Consider the following 20390-nt stretch of genomic DNA (forward strand, 5'->3'; position numbering starts at 1 on the left):
TGGGTGAAGTAGATGCTAAAGGATATAAGGATAGAAATCAATGAACTTGTTGTCATACATTGTGACAACCCAAGCACAGTAAATATGTCTAAGATTCTAGTATTGCATTCAAGGACTAAGCATATTTCTATTAAGTATCATATGTTGAGAGAGAAAGTTGTAGAAAAGGAAATTAGATTGGAGTATGTGAGCACTAATGAGTAGATTCAAGATATATTCACTAAGCTTTTTCCCAAAGAGACTTTTGAGTATTTGTGAGGTATGCTTGGGGCTATGCCCCTTTCTACATCAGAGTAGAAGATGCAAGAATTCATCAGTCTAGTGTAACAGAGTACAATTGTTGTCTAGACTAAATGTTGATGCTTCCAGTATGGGGGAGTATCTGTGATGGATGATGTCATCTAAGACTCTTGTTGAATGTTGTTTTTGAATAGTGTCTTTTGACACTTGAGCTAAGTAAGAATTAGTTGTTGCAAAGTTTGATGCAGTAAAAGTTGGTTGCTAAAACCTTTGACATTGATGTCAATGGGGGAGAAGTTTGGGATGAAAAATAGCGTCCATAACATTTGGAGAAGTTTGGCATGAGTACAATATGTTTGGAAGAAGTACACCATGGAATGATAGCTTGATAGAAGCACATTGAGGTATATCAATGAGGTAGAATGATTGATGAATAGGATTCAAAATGAAAGATAAACAAGCTTTTGTTGGTATTCTTGGAATTAGATGTTTTTCATCTATGTTGCCATCAATCCCAAAGGGGAAGATTATTGCAAGAATGAATGCTGATGATATTCCTATGGAGGAGTATTGTAGATATGTCACTATGATGATATTCACATTCATGACTGAGTTTGTCATTGATATCAAGATAGCAATTTTTTTCTAGTATTTGATAGAAGAACAACGGAAAGGTCAAGTTGATATTGTTGACTAGTTGAGTATCATAACTATCTGAGGTTATGAGAGATATTTTTGAGTATCTAGTATATGCAGTTAACATTGGAAGAAGAAATGATAAGCCTAGAAAAAGTTATGTAAGTTTTGGTGATGTATATTTTGAGATAGAGTTTATAGAGGTATGTTCTAGTAAACTTCTTATCTCTTAGCAGAATTGTTATTCTAATCGAGGATGACGACATGAAAAAGACACATTGATGATGACGTGGCTAAGTTTGCTCATCATAATATTGCGTGTACAGAAAGATATTCAAGTTGCATTAAAGTCTAACAGTTGACTTAGGGAATTGTTTTGAGGAATTAGTATAAAGGAAGGACATTTTCCTTGATCATGGTATGACTTTTATGATTTATAATAAGCAGCAGCTAGAGCGAAATGTGAAGTGGAGTAGAGTAGTGTGAAAGTGAAGGAAACTTCATTGCCAATGTTTTGTTGAGTGATTTGAGGTTTGATATTTGGTTCTGAGGAGTTGACCTCATCTACAAGGTCTGATAGTGATTAGTTTGGTAGATAGAACAAAGGGAAGAACATAATGGTAAATTACATGAGTAGTGAGCTGTTCTTGAAGGTGAAATTGCATGTTTGGGCAGTAGGCTCTTCTTGCATACATTGTACCATAACTCCTAATAGGGTTTGCAGAACTCCTAACAGGATTTCAAAGTCTCCTAACATGGACTCTACGTCCTAAATGTTGTAATAGATTCTTAATAGGGTCCATCCTCTAACAAAGAATATTTATATTAGTGCATCATTTGTTGGGCATCATTCCCACCAGGGTTTTCCCTTTGATCAAGGGTTTCCCTAGTTAACATATTTGGTGTAATTGTCTATGTACATTTCAGAGCAATGGTTCGAGAGTTATGGTCTTCCAAAGTAGGGCCAACCAAAATATGAACAATAAATATTTAAAATGTATTGGAACCTAAGAAGAATCGAGAATGGAGAATGTGCACTGATTTTAGAGCCATAAACAAGATTATAGTAAAGTATAGCCTTACATTTCCTAGGATGGATTAAATTATGGATTGTTATCATACTTATCATCAGATTAGAATTAAATAAAGAGACAAACAAAAAACTTCTTTTAAAACTTATGAGGGTTTGTATGAGTGGTTGGTTATGCCTTTTGTTTGAATTAATGCACCTAGTACTTTTATGAGGTTGATGAATGAAGTTCAGGAGAAATTCTTGGGAAAATTTGTTATGGTATATCTTGATGACATTTTGATATTCATTAAACAAATGATTAACTTAAAAGAATATTCATTCATGAAGGAAGAGATTGTGAAGGTGAACATTATTGTTGATTAGCGTACACCTAAGAATGTTGGAGAAGTTAGATCATTTCTATTAGCATGAATTATGATGATATTCCTTTTGAGGAGTATCCTAAGCATTGCCAGAGTATTGGGGAGGTTTTTATCATGATTGAAATGTTGCATTCATTAGTATGTTTGTCATTGATGTTAACATAGTAGTATTTGTGCGAAGACAAGCATAGTAGCAAACAATGAGCAAGGTCCTACGAAAAGAGAATGGATGATCAAGTTAAATGTTGTTAATCACATGTTCTATGTTGTATGCTTATAGAGACCTGTATACATACCGATTTCCTAAGAAGTAATTTCTGATGTTGGGATTGTTTCTCTTAACTGAGATAGAATCGTGATATGCGAGGTTTCACAATAACAAAAGATAGTAATTTAATAATGTAAGCAAGTGTGCAAAGTTTGGACTCGCACATGTGAGAAGTTGTAAAAACATTGAGCCAGCAATGTTGTGTAATTGTAATATAATTAATTATCTTAATATAGTCCTATTATAATTAATTGGGAAAGCCTCAAGGCTGACTCAAGGAATCATTTTGAGGATATGATATAAAGGAAGGTTATTTTCCTTTTGGTAAAGCGTGAATTAGATGTTGATTATGTACAAAGTGTGCAAACAAGAGCAAGCGATCCAAGAGATTGTTAGATGCAAAGTTGATGATTTGGTATCAAGTTTAGAAGAAGTGTGGCTGATAGGACAGAGGAAGAGGAAGTACAAGTATAGTTCATTTTTATTATTTTGCAAAGAATAATACAAAGATCAGTTGGACAATGAGTTCAGTGGTTTTTCCCTTACAGTTTTTTGGACAATGGGTACATCTACCTTCTAAAACTCTTAATAGGGTTGGAATCTCCTAACAGGAATTCAAAGTCTCCTAACATGGACTGATATGTATTGAATGTATTTATTGACTTGTAACAGTGTGCATCCTCTTACAAGGAACATTTATATTAACTTACATCTTTTTATGGGTACCATCCCCACTAGGGTTGTCTCTTTGATCAAGAGTTTCCCTAATTAACATATATGGTATTATTTTGTATGAGTACTTGTTTATGGTTGCTGATTATATTGTTCGCATGCATAAGGATTAATAAGGTTAATAATTGTTATAATAACTATATAACTACTTCAACCCCCTCTCAGTTATATTGGTCAATGTCACTTTCTAACAGTTTTATGGTTTAACGAGTTTCTATAGGAAATTTGTTAGAAATTTTAATTCTATTTATAATATTATGACTAATTTTAGTAAATTTTTTGTTGGAATTCTTAATGGGAAACTTTTATTGATAAAATATTTAATTGTATTTATACCTAATCCATCACATATCTTAGATCTCATTGCATATAATCATAAACTTGTAATGCTGAAATGAAATATATCTAAGCATAACATCCATAAAAACATAAACTGATAATATAGAAATTTTGATAACCTAGAAACACTTGAAGATGAAGGTAAAACTGGGGTGCGGATGAAATCAACAAATCTTTACTGTTGAAATGACAGAGTTTGCATGTTAGGGCTACAATTTGATCATTTCCGATGATCTACCCTATGAGGGGTCTCCTTTGTTAAAATCTTTTAAGAATGTTAGGCCTTACCTTGATTAAAGGATTTTACACTTATAATGAAGAAAGTACACTGTTAGGAGATTTTGTTGGTTAGAACCACTCTATTGAGAGATTTAGCTTAACTCAATCTGTCAAAACTTATTTAGTGAGGATGAAAAATTTCACAAAGATAGGTTCAAGTGAGGTTTTTTTGCTCTGCTAGGGTTTTCTTGCTTCATGCGAACTTTCAGTTTTTCTTGCGTATGGCCCTTCGCCTGCACTCCCCTTATATCGGCACTTGTCATACCGCATTTACTGCAGGAACTTTAGGTTAGGATATAATGGCTTCAGCCAGCAGTGAACCAGTTGTTTCTGGTGTTCACGCTGCTGCTTCGGACTGCCATGGCTTCGCCACTGAACAAACGCCCGTGCAAGTTTGTCCCGAAGGTTTTCCACAAGGTAATCCTGATATTGTCCTTCCTTTGCAAGAATTTGATGCTGTATGTGACTGGTTAGAACAACATACCTTGATAGGGTATTTTGTTGGTAGGACTCCCCCTGAAGCTATGCTCAGAGAATGGGTCAACAAAAGCTGGACTCCTCATGGAGTCCGCCTTGACGCTGTGCAACACCTTTTTTTTTATTTCGCTTTGCTAACCAGTCGCAAGCAGACACAGTTTTTACCAACGGCCCTTGGTCTGTGCGTTCCTCTCTACTAGTTTTTCAGAAATGGTCCCGAGACTTCTCTGTCTCGGATGATAAAAAGCTTAGGTTCTTGTTTGAGTCGAATTCCCAGGTCTACCCTTGCCTTGCTAGCCTTTTATTGAGTCTATTGCCCAAGCCCTTGGCAAAGTTGTTACCAAGGAGCCAGAGAAATTTTTTAATGCTCGCCCTCTGCGGCGTGTTTGCATTGAAGTTGATCTTTCTAAAGATCTCAAGGATTTTGTGGAAATCCAGATTGGCGTTCAAACCTTCTCACAGAAGGTGCTTTACTTGAACCTACCTAACACCTATTATAGGTGCCACTCTGCAGAACACAAGATCAGGGATTGCCCTTTGGCGACGCCTAGGGTCAAACCCCAGCCTAAAGCGACGCCTGTCAAACAAGTCGAAGGAAAAAAAGAAGAATGGGTTACTATTGGGCACAAGGGCAAGCCTGCCTTGAGTCCTTTGGCCCCCAAGCCATCCTATGCAGCAATTACCGCGATTCCTCTTGCTTCCACTGAAGTGTTAGCGCCTGCTAGCGTGGAGACGCCAGCGGCTTCCATTGCACTTGTTCCAGCTTCGCAGGTTTCAAACCCTGCTGGTTCACAGGGGATTAAGGCGGCCGCCAGGGCCTCGTCCTTGGCTGGGGCTCGTTCTCCTCTTGCAGTCTCTTCCATAGTACCACTAGCAACAAGGCGTTCTCGCAATCCTCTTGGACGTGCGGAGATATCAGGGGTAAAACGGCAGGTTGTAAGTCCAGAGGATTTCCCGTTTGACTTCCACCCGATTTCTACCTTTTTGTAGAATAGTTACTCCTCTCTGGAGGACGAGGATGATATGGAAGAGTTCTCATGAACTTCCTCTCTTTAAATGTTCGAGGTCTTACAGACCTCCCCAAAAAGTTCTATGTCTGGGATACCCGTCATAGACTTGGGAATTTAGATTTTCTTTGCCTGCAAGAAGTTAAGATTTCTGGTTTCATGCTTTCTGTTGCATGCCGTGTCATTTGGCAGGATAGCGTCATGTTTTCTTCTCAGCATGAAGCTGACCGAGGTCGTATAGTTACTCTCCTGTCACCTCGCCTTCATTCTGTTATTATCTTGTTAGGCATTGCATCTCTTCAGGCTTCCCTGCTAACAGACCGGTGTGGAAGGGGATTGGTTTTAAGACCCTTCTCATTATGCGTGAACCAATGGTCATACAAGGCTCTTTTATTATAAAGAGCATCTGGAAAGCCTAGGAAGCTGTTAAACCTTGGCTTCGTTGGGCTGGTGATGAGTTTCGCAATGGGCTGTCCTTAAATCAACAGAACATTTGGTGGTCTCCCCTGTTTGCCTTCCAGGGTACTCCTCTTGCCAAGACTCAAGGTGCCAGTGCTCTTCATTTCTTTAAACGTGGCATCCGCACTACCAAGGACATTTTTTCAAGAGTCACCATGAATTTCAGGTCATGGGAGGATATGCAAGTTCAATACTGCCTTGTTCGTGCCGATCGCCAGACTTATGACCTTCTGTTGTCTTCCATCCCTGTGCACTTACTTCATAAAGTAGGGATACAGTCTGTTCGTCCTTGGTGGTATGATTGGAAGTGGTTTCCTGCCACTCCATTTACCCATTATAAGCCCAATATGGGATACAGATGGCTTTCGCCCCACCTTCCGATGGTGGACACGCTTAATCAACGGTGGCATTTGCATTCTTCGCTTTCTCAATGGAGAAAATGGTTCGACACCATTTGGAGTGCCATTACAGAACCTAAGATTGCTCACTTTTCTTGGTGCCTTGCCTTCCAAGGTCTTCCCCTGGGGCCTCGGCTCAAGCACATTGGGGTTCCTGATCCCAGATGCCCCTTCTGTGGCCAACCGGAGTCCTTTTTGCATATTTTTTGGTTTGGCAAGCGTGCTCAGAATTATTGGCACTGGATTCATGATTTTTTCAAGCCTTTCAGGCCCAAACCTTTTTCATGGCACATGATCCTACTGGGTGATTCCCCCAGATTTCCTCAGAAGTTCTCCCAAATTTGGCATACTTTCAGGATTGAAATTTTGTTTTCTCTATGGAAAGATAGGAATGCAGTTTTATTCAATCACAGTTTTTTGGATGTTAATATTGCAATGTACACTAAGGCATGCATTTGTAACAATGTCATTATGCAGATATAGGTACAAGCTAATAAAGTTGCCCTGGAGGTTGCTCACTTACAGGAATTGTTAAATCATTGGGGCAATGCTCCTTGCATCATTGCCAGAGTGCCTCGGCCAATGCCTCCTCGTCTCGTGGTCACCGTTCCCGACATCAGTCCTCTGGCCGCCATTCACACACACCGCGCTCCCAAGGTCCCCGCCACTGCTCTCCCAGCGGTGGTCATTGCGGTTGGAGGCGCCGCTCTGCTTCCCCACCGCGTGGTGGTTCTGGCTGGTCCTCGGCTCCCCCCCCCTGGGCGGGCTTCTGGCCAGTCTCCGGCTCCTCCCCCTGGACGGGCGCACTCTGGCAAGTTTCCTCGGCTGGCCTTGGCAATTTCTCCTCCACGGCCAGACAAGAAGGATGCGGAGACTGCGACTACCCCAGATCCTGCTGATGCTGCTGACGGCTGGACTGTTCCCAATCCGCCTCACAATCCCACTGATGTGTGGGGATCTCCTGATAAAGATGATCCTCCTCCCTCTGCTGGTACTGCCTTGGCAGCCTGAGGTTGTTAAAAGTGTTTTTTTTTTATGAATAGTTTATAGTTTCTGGTTGAGGCCATGTTGTTTATTCCAACTTCGACTGTTTGAACTCATTTGCAGGGTGATCTTGTATCCCCCGGCCCCTTTTTTGTGAATTGTAATCTTAGTAAATTTTATTAATTGAAAAGGACTATTCATCAAAAAAAAAAAAAAAAAAACTTATTTAGTACCTGATTCTTTAGTTTTCTTTCAAATCTATTTATGGATCTCCTCTCGTCAATATCTAAAATTGATCCCCTTATCTGTTATGCTTTGTTTTGTCCTGCACTGCTTTGGTTTCTTTGTCTGATCTACCTTCCAGACATAGCCTTCATTTCTTTATTCTAAGCTTCTCATCCTTTTGTCATTTTATCCTTTTGATTTTCTGATTGGTTAATTTGCTTTTGTTAGGATTAATTCTTTTTGACAAAACACGTTATCTACTCCAAAATTGTCTCTACAATCTCTAAATATTGTATAGAAGTCAGCTAAAATAATCTACATAAGTGTTTGTTCCATTAAAAAATCATATGTCAAAATTGGTGTACTCGGCACTTGAATGTTGCGATGCTTGGTATGAGTAACATTAATGTTGTCACTTGGCTTCTATAGGCTTGGCATATACTAGTTCACTCAACATTAATTAACTTTACCAATGCTCGCTCTATTGTGTTACTTGTTATGTGTGTTGATTTGGTCTCTACTGGAGTGCTTGGCAACCTTTAACTTGATCAACATGTATTAATATATAAACGAGTCCTTTTTAATTTGGCCTTGTCTAGATGGCTCGGTCATAGTGTTGACCATCCAATGCTGCCTTGGAAATGACTAAATAAGTCCTTTGTAATTCAACCTTCTCTTGATGGCTTGGACGCAATGATGACACTCCTACACTGTCTTACAAATGACAAAGTGTTAGATAGTAATATGCAACTTGGGCTTAGAGATAAATAATCCATAGGAACAATTCTTAGAAACTAGAAGAAAAAAAGGTGAGGGGATAAATGTGAAATAACAATGCATAGATTTGGGTGTATCATAGAAATCATACAAGGTTTTAAGAGTTTCACATTAGAACTTACAATTGTTGGAGTTGATGAAATCCAACTCCGCAGTCGCCAAGATCACCTGCATGCGAACCTGTCAAAGAGAAGCCATAGAAGGGGAGAGCATGGAGCACGGGCAAAAACCCTAAACGGACATGAGAGCCATCATAAATGCAAACACAATAAGAAATGTATTTACAATAATGTGATGTTGTTCGATATCAAATTACAATGAGAGAGAGCCCGAATATAAAGAGCTCCAGGAAGCTTGTAGAACAAGCTGGAAGGAGGTAGAGGACAAAAATGACAACTCAGCACATATCCAAAAAAAATGGAATATGCTAAAAAAGGAGAAAACTCCCGAGTTGTCAACAACTAACCACTACATGCATTAAATATAAAATATTAAATAAATGCATGACCTAAGTAAGCTTAAGTAATAGAATAAATAATTAAATATTAATTATTTACTCTAACACCCCCCCTTAAGTGCAACTTAGGGAAATGCCTTAAGCTCACAAAGCTAAGATGAAATGCATAATGGGTCCCGGCAACGAGGCCATTTTAGGTACCCAAGTACAATGCAAGAAGAATGAAACCTCTGTAAACGGGGAAAGAGAGAAAACCACATGGGAAAAACCCTCTCCTAAAAAGAGGTAAGAACCCAGTGAAGAGCTGAAGAAGTCTCCAACTAGGGAAAATGTCCCCTAAATCAGGAACAAGAAATGATCATGAAGAAGCAGCATCACTGAAGCATGAAGAAGTCGCAAATCTGTCAAACTGCTGATCTGAAGAAACCTCCATGGAAGAAGAAGGCACGAGCCGAGCATGTCTATATGGTAGATGATCCATCTCACCGAAATGCATAGGTAGCCAGCCACTGCAATCGCCTTGTATGTAGGATCAACCACTGAATACATAGTTCACACTATCGAACTATCGAACCACGGATGCATTAGAACACAGCATAATCCCCCCTTAATGTAGACGGGGTGCGATGACAGGCAACTGAGAAGGTGAGCCAAAATCTTCTGCAAAAGAACCAAGAACGAGGAAAGAGGAAAAGAGGTACAGACACTGATAAAGACACGGTCTAACTGACTCTGCATGGGCTAATGTCGTGGAAGGGACACTCACTTGACAAAGGGAGAATGCCTAAAACAGAAAACAATAATCCCCCCCATGGTGCTTTATGAAATAGTGCAAGTACACCTGACTCAAAACAACGTTCATGACTCCCAGAATGCAAAAGTGACAAATTATCTCAGTGCGAAAATGAAAAGTGCTTCAAAAGGATAGCTACAATGATCAGAACTGAAAAAGAGTTGAACCAAAAGAAAGTACAGCCTGAAATAAAGCAAACCATGCCAGGAAAACGATCCTCGGGCCTAAAACACTCAAAATATCCACCATAGAGCAAAAACGCCAAAACTATGATAGAAAGAGAAGAGGCCAAAAGTGAGGAAAAAAGATGACAGTTCTGAAAAGATGAGAAAACCAGCTTTCCAAAAATATAAAGTTTTCCAAAAACAGACATGGGACGCAAAAGATATGCATGCCGGAGTCAAAAACAAGACTTCGGACTTCAACAGAAAAAACAGGCAATAAAAACGCATCAAAACCAAAAAATACCTACACCAAAATCTCCGTCTCGGAACCAGCTTTCCGGCACTTCTTTCGGATCGGAAAAATACCTCCGTATGCAAGAGTTATGGCCAAAAAACCAAAAGTAGGTCCAAAAATAATCAGGAGAGGTGCATGCAAGGGCTGATGCAGTTCTGACGTCAGCAAGTCAAGCGATTAAATTTGACGGCTTGGAGGCTGTCGCCGCAAAAAAGAGTGCCACGTGGCAGTACGGATGATGACGTGGCAGGGGCCACGTGGCAATGTGCCACGTGGCGCGCCTGCCACGTGTCAGTCACACGACGCGGCAGAAAAAGCCACGTATCGCTGACTGGGCAATATGTGCTGCACTGTCGGAGCGGCGCTGGTGGGCGGAGGTGGCCGCAGGGCGGCGGAGGCAGGTTGCGCCGCTGGTGGAGGTGGCCGCAGAGCTGAGAGCTGGAGAGGCGCCGCTGGCGGAGGGCGGCGGCCAGGAGGCGGCCGGGCCGCGGTGGAGCGCGGGCGGCACTGCCTGCTGCGGCCGCTACGGCCGGCGCGCGGGTGGCGCGGCGGCAGTGCGCCCGTAAACGCTTTTTTTTTTTTTTTTTTTTAAATTTCGCTCTGCGTCCGTACGATCCGTACGGCAGCGACCTGGAAGCCTCAAAAATTTGCCAAAATTGCCCTGTGTCCGAAATTGAAAAGTTTTATATGAATCCTGACTGCAAACGGCCTTCCGGATCCAATGGTGATGTTCGTTTGGTCCCAAAGTGCTCCGAAAAATCGCTGATCCCCTGATTTGAAGAAAAATTGCACAAACAAACTAGGGTTTGTGACTTCAAATCACGGCTTCAAAATTTCTTCAACGAAGCAGCAGCAAGAAGGCTCTGATACCATGTTGGAGTTGATGAAATCCAACTCCGCAGTTGCCAAGATCACCTGCATGCGAACCTGTCAAAGAGAAGCCATAGAAGGGGAGAGCATGGAGCACGGGCAAAAATCCTAAACGGACATGAGAGCCATCATAAATGCAAACACAATAAGAAATGTATTTACAATAATGTGATGTTGTTCGATATCAAATTACAATGAGAGAGAGCCCGAATATAAAGAGATCCAGGAAGCTTGTAGAACAAGCTGGAAGGAGGTAGAGGACAAAAATGACAACTCAGCACATATCCACAAAAAATGGAATATGCTAAAAAAGGAGAAAACTCCCGAGTTGTCAACAACTAACCACTACATGCATTAAATATAAAATATTAAATAAATGCATGACCTAAGTAAGCTTAAGTAATAGAATAAATAATTAAATATTAATTATTTACTCTAACTCTACTCTTCCTGCATAGCTGTATCCCACTTTTGATGCAGAGAGTGATTCAGAGGACTCACCTCCTTCCTCTCCTAGTCATCATTCACAGGTTGATGATTCTCCTCTAGATTCTCCATCTTCCGGTCCACTTTGGGCTAGACAGACCTTGCAGTTTACAGGTGATTGGGTTGGGGATCCATCAGACACCAAGCAGACTCGTTCACAATTCCAGGATGCTCTACATATCTTCATTGCTACTGTCTCAAATCCACAGTCCTTTCATGAGGCTTCTGGTATTTTTGAGTGGGATACAGCTATGCAGGAAGAGTATAGTTCCTTGATACCAAAAGATTAATAACCCAGAAAACTAGTGCAAAGAGTAAATATCTAAACTATGAATGCAAATGATACAAAATCAAAATAGCATCATAGAGTTAGTCTCCAAGAGAGTAATGCAAATGCTGGAAGCAAAATAGCATTAAGAGGATGCAAAAACAAGAGATACAAATACAAGCTAGGTAGCATGCTTATATAGGCTAGGAAGAGGGAGGAGGTGGCAACACCAACTAATGAGGAGCAACCATCTATCGGACTAAAGATAGCAAAGTATCTTCCCAAGATAGCTAATGGATGCTCACATGTAGGAAGGTGACACCTCACAACCATTCACCTAATAAGACATGCTTTATTAACCTAAGCGAGATTATTAAAAGTGTAGGAAAAACCTATCAAAATAGGAAAAATAAAAAACTACACTAACACCCCCCCATAAGCGAAGCTTAGGTGGATGTAGAAATGAGTCCCGGCAAGTCAAGCCTGATGAGGTACCCATGTACATAAAATTCCCCCAAAAGAGAGAGAAAAGAGTCTCCCCAAAGAAAATTAGGACTCCAAGTGAGAGGAAGAGGCCCCCCCAAAAGATGTAGCATCCTGCACCTCCAGCAAAGCTTGCAAATTTTGTCCGGTAGATCCACTTGCATCGAACAAGTTTTCTTCCCTTAGGAAAAAGGACAAGATCCCAAGTGTGGTTCCTCATCAAGGAACTATACTCTTCCTGCATAGCTGTATCCCACTCAAAAATACCAGAAGCCTCATGAAAGGACTGTGGATTTGAGGCAGTAGCAATGAAGATATGTAGAGCATCCTGGAATTGTGAACGAGTCTGCTTGGTGTCTGATGGATCCCCAACCCAATCACCTGTAAACTGCAAGGTCTGTCTAGCCCAAAGTGGATCGGAAGATGGAGAATCTAGAGGAGAATCATCAACCTGTGAATGATGACTAGGAGAGGAAGGAGGTGAGTCCTCTGAATCACTCTCTGCATCAAAAGTGGAGGTAGAAGACTGCTCAAGTGAATATGACCCATCAGAAGATCTATCATGTATTCCAAGTGACTCCAATGTCAAAGTAGAAGGCAACCCTATGACCATGCTCTGTTGGTTAAGCCGATGCAAGTAGTGGAAGTTAAGATGACCAAACTGCTCATGCCATAATCTGCTCACATTATTAGAGTGAATGAGTGAAATAGTCAAAGGAGGATCAGGAACAAAGTGAGAAAACATATAGACTCGTGACTGATGATCTGCTCTCCCAACTGCAACTGTAGAATCAATGTGCAACTCACATATCTCCACTGAATCAGGAGTGAACTCAACCTGCTTGCCTAAACCTGTGTGAGTGATCTGGTGTACCGATAGGAGATTAGTTGACAATGAGGGTACATAAGGAACATCATGGAATGTGCCATCCCCCACATCAACAGACCCTCTCCCACACACCTCAACAAGAGTGTTATCACCCATCAAAATAGAAGGCATAGTACACGGCTCCAAGGATGCAACTTCTTCCTTAGATGAAGCCATGTGGTGTGAAGCACCCGAATCAAGAACCCAAGTGGATGGTGAGGAAGCAACTGCAAAAAGAGCCTTGCCCTTTCCTTTCCCCTTGCTATTTTCTTTTTCTTTGTTAGACCCTTCATTAGAACTTTGTTTGATAGACTCAGGAACACTGATATTATTCTTCTCAAGAATGTATGTTAAGTGATCAAGTTGTTTCTGCAAACATTTATGTTCATCATGACCAGGTCTTTTACAATAGGCACATTTGACCTTTTCTTTCTTAGGCTTATCACCCTTGGAAGATGGTGTATCAATAGTTGCTTTTGAAGAAACCAGCATCTGATCCTTCTTCTCCTCACTATTCTTTTGTTTCTTGTCCTTACTATTGTTGTTACTACTTTGTCCTTGTTCTTTTGTGCCTTGGTTGGCAGCCAAGGCATGTGACTTAGAGGACTTAAGAATGCCCATCTGGATTAGCTTGTCCTGTTCTCGAGTGAGGTTGACAAAAAAATCATCTAGAGATGGCATGGTGAATTGAGTACCAAGTGCACCCTTAGTAGCATAGAAGGTAGAGACAAACACAGAATATTCTGAACTTAGCTTAGAGAGAATACTGAGAATCAGTTGTTCATCTTTCTTTTCAATTCCACATTGTTTTAACTGCAGCCTTAGTGATTTCAATTTGGTGAAGAAATCTTGGATTGTGTTGAAATTGCCTGGGCTCAAACTAATTAATTCATTTTCCAACATATGACCCCTCATTGAATCTTGTGTGCCAAATAGTGTTTCTAGCTTTGTCCATACTTCATTTGGTGTATCCAAAGACTCAATGTGAAATAGCAAGTCAGGAGAAACAGACAAACACAATGTTCCAAATGCCTCATCACATTTGTTAAACCACTTAGGCTTATCTTCATCTTTAGCAGGTTCAGTTTCAAGTCCCATAGTTATCCTATTTAATCCAGCTTTCCTTAAGTGAATTGTCATGCGTGATTTTCACTCAAAGTAATTGTATGGAGTTAGGATGGGCATATTTGTTTGATCCATGATGAAGAAATGCAAAGAAATGATAAAAAGAAGAGAACCCAGCCACGACAATGCCCCCCCCTTTTTACTCAATCAAAGAACCCCCCCCTAAAAAAAAATGATTTGGCACTTTATTTTAGTGCATTTACAACTACCATTAGAAAGAGATACTTAGTGGTCTTGATTTCAATGCATTACAAACCCTCATGAAGAGCATATGCTAAAAGTGAAACTTGGGCACAATAATCAAGAAAAAAAATAGCACCACTGCGATCTACTCGAAAAATCATGCACTTTCAAAAAAAGAATCGCCTCGATACGATGTCGTATGAGAAAGTTATGATCCTCCGAAGTTTCCAAAACGAGAACTGTGCATAATCACGACAGATAATCTGCAATTTCTGAAGAATTCATGCATGAAAATCAAAAACCAACTCCACTAGTGGATAAAGCACAAAAAAATAGCCAATTTCATAACAAGAATCATCAAAATCGGAGTTCGTATGAGCAAGAACGAGACATTTGAAAACTGCGTTCAAATCTGCAACTGCCAACGGAGAGGGGTATGGCTGTAGCTTTGCATGCTCGATTTTGAAAAATATACAGCTTGCATGCAAAATCTAAAAGATACCCAGATGGTTTTTCGGGGCTGCGAACAAAACCCAGAAAGCATTTTTCTTGCTGATGTACAGAAGATGTTGCCGTAGTGTAAATCAGACGCCTTTAACAGTAAAAAACGGCTCCAAAAATTAAAAAACGACTCCAGCAACCAAAATATGACATGCAAATGCTGGATCAGCTTCTTAAGTCCATCAATGGCATGCTGGAACCTGCAAAACTGATTGAAAACTCCAAATATGCAAGTTGGTTGTCAGATTTGAGATTGAAACCCCAGAGAAAAATCGTTTTTGTCAAAACTTTTCTGATTCTCAGGATCATCCAAAGATGCAAGAGAAGAGCATACTTCATTTTTCAAAAAACTACAATAAAGTTTATTTGCCCCCCCCGAATCTCTCAAATAAGGAAACTAAAATCTACTCTTGCACATAGAAAAGCTCTGATACCATGTTAGAATCTGAAAAGATTAATAACCCAGAAAACTAGTGCAAAGAGTAAATATCTAAACTATGAATGCAAATGATACAAAATCAAAATAGCATCATAGAGTTAGTCTCCAAGAGAGTAATGCAAATGCTGGAAGCAAAATAGCATTAAGAGGATGCAAAAACAAGAGATACAAATACAAGCTAGGTAGCATGCTTATATAGGCTAGGAAGAGGGAGGAGGTGGCAACACCAACTAATGAGGAGCAACCATCTATCGGACTAAAGATAGCAAAGTATCTTCCCAAGATAGCTAATGGATGCTCACATGTAGGAAGGTGACACCTCACAACCATTCACCTAATAAGACATGCTTTATTAACCTAAGCGAGATTATTAAAAGTGTAGGAAAAACCTATCAAAATAGGAAAAATAAAAAACTACACTAACAACAATTGCCTTTGGCATTATTGTCAAAGGGGGAGAGAATGAATAAAGGAAGAGAGTTAGTAAAAGGGAGATTATAATATGAAACCTTGTATTTATTCTTGTACCTTGCATGTACTATTTACATCAGTTTCATCAGTCATCTTCACAACTTCAGGAAATTCCTAAAAAGTGAACTCCTTGCATCAACTCCATAAAGACATTTATGTACATCCATGAATGATGTAGCATGGATCTTCACCTAGTGAATTTTTGATAAGGGCGGGACCCCCAATTCACCTCATAGATATGCAAAAGCATCTATATAACGAATATAACACGTAGCTCATAGATTCTCAAAAGCATCTATTTTTGATAGTTGGAAGGTGTACCAGTGGTAAGAATATAAGGAGAATTTGATTTAATTGATCACAACTTCTACCTTAGCTATGCTAGATTCTCTTAAGGTTATTGTATTCTTTCTAATTTCTAGACTAGTTTGTGATTTTTGATCTTGGAATAGAAAATTATGACATATGATGGTTGGTGGTGCATATTCATATGTTCATGGATCATAGGAGGACCTAAACCTCAAGTCATTTACTCTTACATGTTTTCTACAATGAGTTGTATATGATTTAGGACCTAACCTATTTGTGGTAATACATTTCCTATTGGTAGGGAATGTAATTTGTTCCTAGCTGATCTGCTTGTCATGTGGCCTATATATTTCCATCTAATAGATCTACTAAGGAATGATGGTGATGATTATGACAAATTAGAGGATTCAAGGTCTTGAGTGGATTTCATATATAATCAGGCTTGTCTTCCTATCATGAAAGAAGGCATGTTGGAAATGAATTGAAGTTTATTTTCCAATGAATATAGATTGGTCTATGTCTGATCTCTTTTCCTTGTTATTTTTATTGTGTTCACTCTTATTAGTGTTAGAAAGATGTCTTTTGAGGTCCCTTCATCTATGATTGCATAATCTTTTGATGCAAATTTTACTACCAAAGACTCTAAAATATTTGACAACAGTTGGTCTTCCATACCATAGCTCATGAGGAATCTTAGTTTTCTTCACTCTTACTTTTCCTTTGCTAACAAAATAGGTTGCAATATTAACTTCTCTCAAATATGAGTTGCTTCTCTCTCTAGTATTTCATGAGCAGTTCTTCGTAAGAAACTCTCTCTCATGAAAATGGATGGAACAATAAGTAGGCATTATAAGTCGGGGACTCTCAATGAGGTGAAGCATTGGCTTTCCTTGAGAAGAAAGTCATCCTAATACTACTCCAACTCTACTTTGCTCAACCATAAAGCTTCCTCTAAGGTTTCTTTCCAGCTGAGCTCACAAGCCCATTTCCAAAACATGTGGTAAGAGAAGAGGGGCTTTTGAATTATTCATTTTAGAGCCCCATTAGCTCATCAATTCATATGTAGAATTTATTTTTTATAATAATTTAATTTTTGTTTTCTATCAAGATTAAACTGTATAATATTTTTATTAGAATCATTGACACATGATCACGCTTCATGAGTAATGGTTCAAAAGATCCCATATCTTATGAGAATAAATTGAACACTTAGCACTCCTTGCATCTAGGTATAGCATCAGTGCTTCTCAGTGGGTCACCCATCTAGTATTTTAAAGCCTTTTTAGCTCATCAATTGACAAGTAGTAGATATTTTCCATAGCAAGTTAAAATGTAAGATTACTATCAAGAATATTTTAAGGCTCAACACTTGCTGAAGGTTTTATAGATAAGATAGTAAGTTAAGTCTGCTTAACCTTAGTTGAAACTTTGTGGTTAAGTACCCTTGAGTTGGAGTATTACTAGGATGGGCCAATGCTTAATCTATGTGAGCATCACCTGATCATAATCAGTTAATATATGTTGATAACAACCACTTGATCATATCTTGATCAGAACCATTATATTATACTATGTTAATGGAGATTTTTAATAATTGCTTCTAAATATTAGATCAAAATGCTCAAAGAAAGTTGTATTTTAAAAATTTAAATATATGTATATAGAAACATTTGAATTTTATTTATTTAGTAATTGAAATCCATTGAAAAAATAAACTATTTATTGCAACCATTAAATTCATTGGTGAAGCAAATTACACAGACCATCTCATTCAATTTTTATAAGGACTATCCATAGAAACATCTTTACTTGGTAGCATTAATCTTTGATTTTGTATCCAATTACATTGATGTTGTAATATATAATTTATTTTACCAATAAACTTAATTAATGTCCATATTTTGAGTATCCATAATCATATTTTTCCTTTAAATTTGGGTAAGATATTATATTGATTCATTTTCTTTTAGTTTGAATAAATTTTAAAATATTGTTATTTTTGTGATCTTATAATTTTTGAGTCAAATTCCTTAATTCATGTTTCATGAGTAATGCAATGTTCACTTGAACCCATCTCTCATTCAAATAAATGGAACTCTTAGCATTTATTGAATATATGTAATATCCACACAAGAACTTCTTCAGATTGTCTCAATTTAAGTGTAAACTTTACTTAGATAGATTTTCAACCTGCGCTTGAAAGAGGCTTTGTGTTTCTTACAATTTGTTTCCTTCTAAAAATGTCAATCTGCTCTTGATCTTACCTTTTCCCTTTTGTCCACAATGACGGCTTTTGCCGGCAAAGATAGAGGCGAAAGAAATACAGCGATTCGCTACACCAATTCTTGGTATATTTTTTTAACTTGCAATTGCAAATGGTTGCAATATGCTTCCATAAATATAGGCATTAAATAATGCACAGAAATTCTAGAACCTGCGATAAATTTTTAATCAAATTTTATTACTCTTAACCGTTTTCATTTTCATGTAAAGCTGCAAATATTTTTTAATTTTCTACTCTTACGGTTTACAATTTATTTTATTGTATTCAAACAGAACGAGTATAGCACGAATTGACTCGTATTGTATCCATGTTACTTGGTTTTGATATCTGACCTGAAGGATTCCTGTAATTCTAAACATGTCAAAATTGTATGGTTTTCTCGCCGTGCTTTCCAAATGAACTTTCAATTGCTAAACTCTGCGTAAACAAAACTCATGTGAATTCATTAAATGAAATCGTTTTGATAATGGCTGATGTTTTCGATTTTCTCAGGCAAAATCACTAAAAGTGGAAAACGCTAATCTGGTGAAAAAGGTAACAGAATGTCTATCAATATCCTCATTGCCATCGTAATTCTTCTTTTCCTTTTGGCATGAATGAAGTTCTCAACATTTTTACAGGTTGGTGGAAGTTGCACGCCATGCCACCTTGCTATTGACATCATGGATCGAGTCAATGATAATTTGGATACAGATGCTGCAACTCAGCAAGATATACCTCAAACTAATCTCAAACTCACGTAATTTTCTAGTTATAGTCTCTGCTGAATGATTCTTCTTTATGTTAAAAATTTAAAAAATTAATTGTCCTTGATTGTTCTTTATTGTCCGTCTGCAGCTTGTCGTGAAGGGAACTCTGGTACAACAGATTTATGCATCTTATATGAGAAACTGTGATGTTTTAACAGCATTCGAACAGATCACACGTTATGGGATCTGAATATTCCATCAATGTTCCTAGACTTGCAATTGTCACTTTGATTGAAACAAAACACAGAAAAGAACAGCTGAAGGGCTTTCTTCATTCATAGTTGCAAATTTATTTCTTAAAACTCAAGTAAAATACTATTTTAGCTAATGATAGCTAATTGCAGACTCTTGACAACAAACTGGACAAGGTCATTTTGATAGCTAAATTTTTACCATTGACAACATATATGAATAGGTCTACACTTCTTATCACTTCTTATATGGTACATATTCAAGCTCTTATGGCGCGCATAAGCTGTGCAGGTGGACAGCTCGGTATGTTTAATTTTAACACTCTTATGCCACATAAACTGGAAGTGTACAGCTTGGTTATATTTATTTTTAACACTCTGAAGGAATAACTGAATTTGTATTATTTCTTACATATATCTGCATAGTACAAACTTTATCTTGCCCGATGCTTTAGTGAATGCATCAGCCGTCTTATCATTTATGTTACAAAATTGGAGCTTTACTTCTTTAAAATTGAGTCCTCTTTAAAATGGTGTTTTGATTCAATGTGATTTTCTCTTTCGTGATAAACTAGACTATTTTCCCACTTGATTTAAGTTTAATTTCACAGTTGATTGAAGTTTGTTGTCCTTGCTTTTATCCTATAGTTTCGAGAATGCATCTTAGTCAAATAGCTCCAAAGATGGCACTTCTCAATGTTTCATACCTATGTTTTTAGTGGATAAATAAATAGTCGATTGGTTTTTACTACTCCGAGAAACACCATTTGATCCTATGGTAAATGCACAATCAGCAAGAGCTCCTGATGGAGCTAGAGTCCCTGCCCAAGTGAAGGTAGATTTGTAATATTAGTCTTGTTGGAAAATTTAATTGTTATCGTGTTTACTCATGGAATGTAATATTAAGTAGCTTTTATGAACACTAATATATTATGTTATATAATGTTGTGGAATCATTTCTACAAAGTAGCACTATAAATCTATAATTGATTAACTTATTTTTGTTGGGCATTTGAATATCAAGTTGATTAACTATATAAAACTTCTAATTTAATCTAGTGCAATCTATAATATCACATGCTAATTACAAAGGCATTCATTTAATATTATAAATTTATTTCTATAATTACTTAATAATATTTTATCAATGAGAGATGGGTTCATGTGAACCACTAATCATAAAATATGAGTCAAAAGAGCTTGACTTTAAAACTATAAAATTGAATCATTGCAATGTC

The 20390-nt window shown here is 38.2% G+C and overlaps 1 protein-coding gene across 5 annotated transcripts in view; it reads left to right on the forward strand.

The window, feature by feature from the left end:
• LOC149564757 (MADS-box transcription factor 15-like) overlaps nucleotides 1–19593 on the forward strand; it is a 287442-nt gene extending 267849 nt beyond the window's left edge. For 3 of the 5 annotated variants that reach the window (XM_089818352.1, XM_089818353.1, XM_089818349.1), the window contains 3 exons: nucleotides 18705–18746; nucleotides 18833–18951; nucleotides 19050–19593. In XM_089818352.1, coding sequence (XP_089674478.1) covers nucleotides 18705–18746; nucleotides 18833–18951; nucleotides 19050–19059 — 171 coding nt within the window. In that variant the 3' untranslated portion in view covers nucleotides 19060–19593. Of the gene's footprint in view, nucleotides 1–18704; nucleotides 18747–18832; nucleotides 18956–19049 lie in introns of those variants that run through there. The other 2 variants (XM_089818350.1, XM_089818354.1) reach the window with 2 other exon arrangements.
• The last annotated feature ends 797 nt before the right edge of the window (nucleotides 19594–20390 follow it).

The sequence above is a fragment of the Cupressus sempervirens genome, chromosome 3 (genome assembly GCF_028749045.1).
Source record: "Cupressus sempervirens isolate cs-2001-9-10 chromosome 3, ASM2874904v1, whole genome shotgun sequence".
NCBI lineage: Eukaryota > Viridiplantae > Streptophyta > Pinopsida > Cupressales > Cupressaceae > Cupressus > Cupressus sempervirens.